This window comes from Atta colombica, unplaced genomic scaffold, assembly GCF_001594045.1.
Source record: "Atta colombica isolate Treedump-2 unplaced genomic scaffold, Acol1.0 scaffold141, whole genome shotgun sequence".
Taxonomy (NCBI): domain Eukaryota; kingdom Metazoa; phylum Arthropoda; class Insecta; order Hymenoptera; family Formicidae; genus Atta; species Atta colombica.
In genome coordinates, this window is record NW_017259230.1 from 88,957 (window position 1) to 98,894 (window position 9,938).

General features: G+C 32.3%; 3 protein-coding genes across 3 annotated transcripts in view; 1 reads left to right on the top strand and 2 right to left on the bottom strand.

Annotated features, from left to right (window-relative positions):
* Positions 1–2,005, bottom strand: part of LOC108684964 (centrosomal protein of 152 kDa-like) — a 6,892-nt gene extending 4,887 nt beyond the window's left edge. The window contains exons 1-2 of the mRNA XM_018189536.1: positions 1,480–2,005; positions 110–1,007 (exon numbers count right to left, since the gene is read on the bottom strand). Coding sequence (XP_018045025.1) covers positions 110–1,007; positions 1,480–1,599 — 1,018 coding nt within the window. The 5' untranslated portion in view covers positions 1,600–2,005. The remainder of the gene's footprint in view (positions 1–109; positions 1,008–1,479) is intronic.
* A 2,685-nt stretch (positions 2,006–4,690) lies between these two features.
* Positions 4,691–9,482, top strand: LOC108684962 (GRIP and coiled-coil domain-containing protein 1-like). The gene is made up of 10 exons (XM_018189533.1): positions 4,691–5,070; positions 6,674–6,796; positions 6,874–6,986; positions 7,056–7,220; positions 7,289–7,434; positions 7,555–7,789; positions 7,868–8,180; positions 8,265–8,575; positions 8,702–9,165; positions 9,239–9,482. Exons 2-10 carry the CDS (start codon positions 6,727–6,729, stop codon positions 9,402–9,404), a joined length of 1,983 nt encoding a protein of 660 aa, XP_018045022.1. The 5' UTR covers positions 4,691–5,070; positions 6,674–6,726; the 3' UTR covers positions 9,405–9,482.
* Positions 9,414–9,938, bottom strand: part of LOC108684963 (dnaJ homolog subfamily C member 17) — a 1,968-nt gene continuing 1,443 nt past the window's right edge. The window contains exons 6-7 of the mRNA XM_018189535.1: positions 9,678–9,875; positions 9,414–9,607 (exon numbers count right to left, since the gene is read on the bottom strand). Coding sequence (XP_018045024.1) covers positions 9,491–9,607; positions 9,678–9,875 — 315 coding nt within the window. The 3' untranslated portion in view covers positions 9,414–9,490. The remainder of the gene's footprint in view (positions 9,608–9,677; positions 9,876–9,938) is intronic.

Sequence of the window (9,938 nt, forward strand, 5' to 3'; positions counted from 1 at the left end):
ATGCGCCTCAGTTTTATATTATAAAAGATTAATTGAAGAGTTAAAGAATATGAGTAAAAAGAGTAGGTATAAATTCATGTCCTAAATAACTTTAAGACTTTTTCCTTACCTAATGCCTCTTGCGCTTGATTCCTCGATATATTAGTTCTATCAACTTCCGCCTGTAAAAGCATCAGTCTCCTGCTCATTTGGTTCTTTTCGTCCTCTTTTTCTAACTGCAATTGTTGGAGCTCTTCTGTCAAGCGACTGATCTCCCGCATTCTGACCATATATAATATTTCCAGTTGTTCCTTACTATTATACTCTGACGTTTTATATGCTACAGCGTCGTCTATTGGCCTGCCATTCGGACTAGTCTTATAGCAATGATTCATGTGATCCGAGGTAGCGTTGTCGCCTCCACCAAACTCATGAATTTGCTTACTTTGTACATTATTTTCATATGTGTCATTAATACCATTATTGGAGTATTTCCGGGATATAAGAGTATTGTAATGATTAGATGGCGTCTCATAGTTGCAAGGATAATTCTCGCTGAACGTACCCTCTTCAGCCGATTGTGGAAAAATCCTGCGGGGATAGCCGGTCGAAGGTTTTGCCAATTCATATGGCGTCTCAATGATATTATTGCCATCATTGAATCTATTATTACCATATGGCGTCCCCGTTTGCCTGTACAAATCGAAGTCAGACTGTATAGCTCCACTGTCAATCTCGGAGTCGGATCTATGATTCGTTATCACGTCACGGTCATAACTATTCAGATTATCTACATGATCATAATTGTTCAAATTCTCCATTCGATCATAAACATCAAATTCTTTCTGCAAATGTGCCACTACTATCTGTCCTTTGGGTGTAATTGATTCCAGATCAGAGTTAACCACCATATCAATATGGTCAGTGTCTCTGGTGTTATCATGTTGATCATGACTACTATTGATAGAACTGGCATCATCATCATCATTTTCCAAATCATCAAATTCTTCATCCAAACGATTCTGTATCTGAAAGGACAAGAAAGGATATATGTTAAAATTTCATGCTCCTTTCTTTTTATCGCAATATATAAAATTCTTCTAAGACTACATGCAATTCTATACATAATTTCTCCTATCATATAAGACAACATATATCATGAAAGTCAATACATTGACTTTTTTTGCAACAAAGTTATACAATAAACTTTCATCTGCTCTTTCCTATCTATTATACACAGTAATAAAACTGCTCGATAGGAATTATCTCTACACAGTGGACCCTATATCGTTCTCCTAGCATAGAGAATAGCAGATCTCAAAAAATTTCTCTGCTACAAAATATTACACTGGCGGACCTTGTTCAATGATTTCCACCTTCTATGTGCTACAAAGTATAATGCAAAATTTCTCTCTCTACAACCAACTATTCTATGCAGGCAAATGCTTTCCACCAATGAAAAAGAAAAGTTGAACTGTCCGAGAAAACGAGCAATGTTACCTCCTCGTTGAGTCGCCTCTTATCCTCTTGCTCTTCGTCCTCCTCGAGTCCCTGCGTCATCGTGTTTAGCTGAATGCTGTCCGAGCCCTGAAACAGGCTCAGACCCGGGCCTGTCTCCATACCCCAAACTAGCTCTCGCACGTGGCTGAGAGCTCACGATGGACTTACGAACACGTTTATTATGTGGAGCATATTTTTGTTTATAACGCCATAACCTAGACGCAACAAGTGGGTCACGGTGCGTACACACAATATTACGCGGTAGCGGGCCCCGCTATCGCGTCGCCACGACAGGGATTGCTGAAGGATATGCGTCGCAATGCGCACATTCCTTGCAGGAATCTACGGTTGGTTGCGATCGCGGCTATTGCTGTTGATTGCTGCTGCTGCAGACGCTGCTACGCGATTATTTACACACGCCACTGTATATACGTGCACATACGCGAGGATCTCTGAAGCGCGCGCGCTTGTAAACAATCCGTGGAGAATCGGTTGTATGTACATACATACAGGCGGTATATCATAGTACGCGAGGCCCGTAAGCGGAAATGGTAATGGGCTCCCGCGACCGTCACTCGTCTCCGATTGGCCGATCGTCGACAGTTATCACCAGCTATCACTAGAGCGCGATCACCCATTTACATAGCGCCTCCGCTATCTTTGCTTTTCCTTCATGGAGGAATGGTGTAGGTCAGGCCTGTTCAAAATGAGCTCTAGAATCAAAATCATCGATGAAAAAAAATTTAATGTAAGATTTTAGAAACTATAAACACTTAAGATAAGTGTCACTTAAATGCGTATCAATATTTTACAGTATATAAATCTCCCCTTCCCCTCCCCCGCCCCACCGAAATTTTACTCACATTGAATTTTTTTGGATCGATGGCTTTGCATTTTGGCTATGAAATTGGACAGGCTTTTCAAAATATTATATACTGCCACTAGTTAACTAATCTGTACTACTGCCGGTATCCCAGGAAACGAGAATGGATTAAAATGGATTGAAATTTTTTTCTATCCGAATGGGTATTTTAAATAGTGAATACTTTTTTTGGATTTAATTGAACTCAATTGAATTCAATTAGATTCAATTAGATTCAAAATGAATGCAATTGGACTGGAAAACTGCATTTCCTATTCATATTTTTGAATTGAACAGTATTCACAATTGTGTGCACAGAAAAAGCTAATATTATTTTTAAATTGAAAAGAGAGATATGCTCCATGCATTTCCTAAATAAAAATACATTCAGAATTGAAAATCATTCATTTTAACATTCGAATCATATAATAATATTTCTGAAAATTTGAATCCATTTCAATTCATTTCAATCCATTCTCGTTTGCTGAGATATATTTATTTTGGCCGAAGAAAATATAATATGCTAATTGATTTGAAATTAAAAGAACAGTTATGAAGGTCGAACGTACAAAACTAATTACAAATTAATTATTCTACAGCTCCTTTAAAATACACGTAATATGTGAAATAAGGAGCTTTAAATTGTCTAGCAAACGAGAATGGATTGAAATGGATTAAAATGTATTAAGATTTTCAGAAATACAGATTCATGGATGTTAAAATGAATCCTTTTCAATCCTAAATGCATTTTTATTCATTTATAGAAATTGCATGAAACAAATGTTTATCCCTTTTCAATCTTGAATGCATTTTTATTCATTTATATGTAGAAATGACATGGAGTATATTTCAATGCTTTTCAATCTGAAAATAATATTATAGTATTTTGTGTGCATTGTGAATACTGCTCAATTTAAAATTGTGAATAAGAAATGCAATTTTTTTAATCCAATTGAATCTAAAAATAATATCAGTCATTTTTATGAATGCCACTCAATTCAAAATTCTGAATAGGAAATGCAGTGTTTTAATTCAACTGAATGAAAAAGAGTTTTTCTTTTAAAATGGGTCATGAATGCTATTCAATTCAAAAATTGTGAATAGAAAATTTATTGTTTCATTTAAAAATGCATCAATGAAACTTTATTCAGAATGAATAAGAAATTTTCCAGCAAACGAGAATAGATTAAAATGAATTGAAATTTTTTTCTATCCGAATACGGATAGAAAATTTTAAATAGCGAATATTTTTTTTGGATTCAATTAGATTCAGTTGGATTGAAAAACTGCATTTCCTATTCGAAATTTTGAATTGAACAGTATTCATAATGTATCCATAATGTATCTTGTGCACAGAAAAAGCTAATATTTTTATATTGGCAAAGAGATATGCAATTCCTATAATTCCCGAATAAAAATGCATTCAGAATTGAAAAATTGAAAAATGAAAAGCATTCATTTTTCATGAATTAATATTTCTGAAAATCTGAATCCATTTCAATTCATTTCAATTTATTCTCGTTTGCTGGGTTTTTGTTTTAATTGTTTTATTTGTTTCAACTGCGATAAAAAAAGTTGTACCTTAAAAATATATTACGAATTCTATTTCATTTAATAATTAAAAAAAATACATTAAAAAATTACATAAATATGTACAATAAATGTTACATATATGTATAAAATAATCTTTATTTTTAATTAATAAATTAATTACTTTTATTTTATATTAATACGTTTCCTTTATTAAACAGCTAGCGTATATTTTTTGTATAAAAATTTTAAAATAATAACTATTGAATTTCATTTAATTACTTTATTGAAACTTTTACATGTATAAAAATTTTTTATATGGAATCCAATCCATTTTTATGGATTTAAAATACGAATTCGGATGGATTGAAAATTTCCAATCCATTTTAATGCCCTCTGATTGATTCATAACAACTTAAGATTGTACTTAAGATGGTCTTAAATGTAAGATCCGGCTATGAATACCAGCCTTATGTCTTCGGCACATCAGCGCGATGTTTATCGTGCGCGATACGTGATATCCAATGAGTGTACAGCTTTACCAATGTTTTCATTCTAAAAGTATATTCTTATTGGATATCGCACTGGATATCAATTGGATTATGAAATTTTGACTGTAATCAAAGTCTACAAACGCTTTGAATCGTTTAATGAACCAATTAGAAGAAATAATTTTACAAACTGACCAATTTTAACTATTGAAGTTAATGGAAAAATTTTTCACTTTTTACTTTTCATCCTAAGAAAAAAGTTTCATGATTGACATCCTGGTGTGTTGGAGCCATTAGGGTGCGCTCCCTTAGGATGCGGAACGTTCGTGATTGGTCATGGCTTCATTCTGCATTAAAAAAAAAAAAATGTGATTTTGGGCGATTTGAGTGCGCTCTCTTTACGATTTTACGTATTGTACATCTGGCAACCCTGGTACTTCTGCTTCTCGAGGAGGTTAAAACCGAAGATCTCTTTGATTAAAACTAGATCAAAGCAATGCATGGCACTATGACCAGATAAAAGGGTTGGAAATCCAAGGGTCTGTAAGAAGAAAAAGAAGAAGAACCATTGAGATGCACTCTTAAAAGGAAAAGATTCATCAGCGCGTTTATATTTAACGTGGGATCAAGTATCTCGTAGACGTGGAGATAAAGCGGTTTCCGACATGAAGGCTCTAATACAGCGAGTGTCAAAGGCTTCAGTTTCAGGTAAAATTATTTGCAAATTAGACTTACGTGCCAATATATTTTTAGATGAATCTATATAAATTGTATTCCCCACGTGATAAAAAGTTTATAATGTATTGGGTAATCAATGTTATTGGCAATACTTGTAATTTATGTGTGACACAGATTGATAAGAAATAAGTTGAATAAGTCTCATACGACGACAGTTAAGGTCTAAGTATAATTTTTCAGTTGACGGCGAAATTATTAGTAGCATTGGAACTGGACTGTGCGTATTAATTGGCATAAAGAGAGACGATGGAGTAGCAGATATGAAATACATGTAATGAAAAAACATTAATGAATATAGTTATATACGTGTGTACAGTTGATCGTTAATTTCTCTGTCGTAGTATAAGAAAGATACTGAATGCCAAAATTTTTGAGGATGACAAGGGTAAAAAATGGAATGCCAGTGTAAAGGATAAGAAGTATGAAATATTGTGCATTAGTCAATTTACATTATACTATGTATTAAAAGGGAATAAATTAAGCTTTCATAGAGCGATGCCCGCCCAAGAATCCGAAATCTTTTATATGAACTTTATTACTGAGCTTCGTGAACAGTATGTCCCAGAATTGATTAAAGGTAATATAATGGACTAATACAAATGATGATTTCCAGTCTTCACATTTTGCTCAGATTTGTAATAGTAAAGCGAATTGTTGAAAGATTCTTTTTTTATTTTTGATAAATTTATACAGATGGTAAATTTGGTGCAAAGATGGAAGTTAGCATACAGAACAGTGGGCCTGTAACACTGGAAATAGTATCCCAAAAGACCTCTGACTCTAATATAGAGAATGAGGAAACATCTGATTAATTCAAGCATCTATTTATGTTTATAACATACTTTTCAATAAACTGATATCGAATAATATATAATGTATATGAGTTTATTTAACCTAATTATCATCTTCAACCAAGTTTTGCTTCAAAATTTTAATTAAATTCTTAACACTATTATATGTATAATATTATATGTGTAATATAATATAATATTAGTGTTAACATATACAATAGTATATAATATAATATTACACTTATATATATATTGTACAAATTAACACACTTTATTTAGGTATTAACGTACATAAATTATAGAGATCAACATTTATTTGTAAATATAATGTGTATTAGTTTTTATTAGAACATTTATGTATATATGGTAGAACTATTTATCTTTGAACTAACTCCAATTATTTGAACTCCATTTATATAAACAAATGTGTTCAGTTCCAAATATCCAAATTCAGCTAAGCTCTTATTATCTTATCTCGCCGTAATTATAATTATAGTTCAAATAATAAAAGCTTTTGACATGTTCAACTGATGTCACCTATTATCAGAACAAATAAGTACATAGAGGGGAGACTTATTGTTAGTGAATCTATATTATTCAGAACCATTCGATTATCGATTTTATCTTGTTCCTCCACATATGTTTGAATAAACAGAAAGTTCTGTTGTATATAAATTATGTTTTTTAATATATTGTTTTAATTGTCATAATTCTGGATAATTAAAACGATTGAAATAAATTAAAATATCTCAAATTGAGTTCTTTCTACAATTTTGTTTCAGATACTAACTAGTGTGAATTGTAACATTCAATAATCTATGTTTAACACTCAACAATGGCAACTTCTGAAGAGAAAATGAACATTACACAAAATGAGAATAGCAAATCAAGAAGACAAGATCAAGGTATGGACTTATTTCAGTATGAATATATTATTTAAAAAATTATTTAATGTATTATTTACAAAATTAATTAATTTTAGATAAGAAGATTGTACAAACTGATGTAAAAAATATAGAAGACACAAGCAGTATAGATAAACCAAAAGTAGATGAATTATCTGTTCCTAAAAATGATACATCTGTTATACGACAGGTATAATATTTTTTTTCTCATAACAATAATGTTACATTATCAATATTCTTATAATTCTTATAATTTTAGACACGCGATAGTCAGACAGATTCTGAGGATACAGAAACTATAGAGCAACTAAAAAATCAGTTGGATGTGTTGATGAATCAGTTGGCCACTCTATCGGCAGAAAAGTCAAAAATGGAAGCAAACTTTCAAATAGATAAGAAGCAATTGAGAAGCGAACGTGATGAAGTAAGATGAGAAATTTGATATATATATTCTGTTATCAGAATTATTTAATTGAGCCTTAATGTTTGCAGTGTGAGAAAGTAATTAAAGATCTGAAAGACAGATTGAAGAAGGCACAAAACATCAATCATTCCGAAATCGAACATGTAAAGTGCAAATTAATTATGGAACGGCATGAGAGAGAGAAAGAACATTCCGATCTCGTCAAAAAGATAAAGTAATGATTAATTTTTTGTAATTATAAAATATAAAATTATATCATTCGCGAAGTATCTATATGAATATGAAAATTAACAATATCTTCATAATAAGTTTGTATAAAGTATGATTCTTGCAGAGAACTGCAGAAATTATTATATGATGAACAACGCAGCAAGGAACAGTTGGAAGGACAATTGAAGACTCATCTCGCGAATAAGACGCAGTGCAAGATTCTCGAAGCTGAGTTAGAAATTACCAAGACAAAACTCAAACAGGCCGAAGAAGCAGCAAAGGAGACACCACCTCTTCTTCTTTCCCTACAAGCCGAGATGGCTGTGATGAAGAAGCAACATTTGAATGCAATTCGTGAAGTAAAATCTGCCGAGAATTGTTAAGCACGTTACGCGAAAACTATTATTGAATATAACAAGCAATATGTTTTGATGTAGGAGCAAAAAAGAGCTGCCGCTGCGGAACAGCAAGCAAGAGGATCGGTAATTATACATGAGACGAGAGTAGCTGGCTTAGAAGCTCGATTAGCTGAACTCTCCGAGATCGTTGGAGGCTATGACAGACTGAGGCAACAGGATCAAGTAGCTATTCAGAAATTGAAGGACCAATTAGCTATTTTGCAAGACACCGAACACAGCGAAGTTTTAATGTCGAGTAATCACCCGAAGGAAATTATTTCCAAGATAAAATCTTTATATACTCGCTTACTAGATTTTGACAACAAAAAGAAAGACTCAACCTATGTAAAATGTAAATTAACATGTTTGATAAAATATGAAATAGACTAAAAATATTTGAACAAATAACTTAAATATATTTGCGTTTTATGTTTAGCACTATTGAACAGTTTGGATTTGCGGGATGAGCATTCTGATTACAAGGAGAAATACGGCGCGCTTCTACAAGAATTTGAAGATTACAAGCATCAAATAATGTGCAAGTATAACATGTCGTCTAACGTACTCCGTAGTACTCAACAACAAAGACACACTCTATCTTTGATGCATGATAAAGATCATGATAAAACTCAATTAAACCTCCTTAAAGTTCACAACAGTAACTTGGAGGAAAGAATACGTATGATTAATAATGAAATGTTAAATAAAGAGAAGACTTTGCAAGAACAATTGGAGCATCAACAAAAGGTAATTATTTCCATAATAATCCACACTAAAAGTAATGAATTTTCAAATCTTATAGTGATTTTCATTGAAAGTTTCAACATATTTTTAGACTTTTAGTTAAAAAAATAAATCAAATTATATCTTTAGCTATTTCAAGAAGAACGCTCGAAACTAGAGCAGACGTTGCATCAAAAAGATAATGAGTATCGCAATAGAATATCCATATTAGAACAACAGTTGTTGCGACAAAGAGAGAGATCTATGGCTCTCGTAGAGGAAAAGAATAAAGAGATAGTGACCCTAAAAGCATCATTTCGTGCATTATTACCTAATAAGGAAACTGCTGCTACGACAGAAAATAAAACACATTTGAAAAGATATGAAAACACGATTGAGCCGGTTACCGATTTGGTAACGGGATTACTGGCAAACGATAGTCCTCCGATACTACATTACACTCAAGAATTAGCTAGAAAAGAGGTTCAAATATCATCATCAAGGAAAAAGATTTTGGAATTAGAGGCAACATTGAGAGAGCAACAGAGAGACATGCTCCATATGAAAGAACAGCAACAGGAAGAGATTAAAAGATTGAAGGCACATATCACTAGGTAATACAATGTCGGGAAAATTAATAAAATAAATATTTTACATACAAAATTGATAAAAAGATTTATATCATAGGTTGGAAGCGTGCAAGTCAAGAGAAGGTGCTAATCTGGAATACCTGAAGAATGTATTTATAAATTACTTAACAACAAATGATGTATCGAGCAAACGGCACATGTTAAATGCTATTTCAACAGTATTGCGTTTTACACCTGATGAGTTGAGTAAAATTAAACATTAAGAATAGATATTTTTTTATAATGGATATATTTCTCATATAGAAAAAAATAAATACATGAACGGCTATAAATTCTCGCAATACCAGGATTAAATTCCTTCCTGTGCTTTCAATTCCTCTATGAGCCGTTTGCGTTCTTCAGCTCTCCTTAGATTAGCTAATACGGAATTTTCAAGTTCAGCATCCGATATCCTTGTTTGCTGCATCTATGTAGAAAACATTAAAAAATAAGATCATTGTTGCAACAATAATTGCAATAATGTAAATAATACATACGAATATATTAGGTGCAGAAGAAAAACTGACAGAGGCACATGGAGTGCTGTTTAAACTTGTGGTTGCAGGAAATATAAGTTTTCCAATATTAGAATTTGCACTACTTGCAGCACCAGTTGAACGTTTTTGTGTATCCCATAAACCACGCAACGTTAATGGATTTTTGGCTAAACCGATTTCTGCTAGAAGCGCTGTTTCCTAAAACAGACATTTGATTTAAACTTTATTGTAAATTCGGATTTTTTAAATATATATATATAT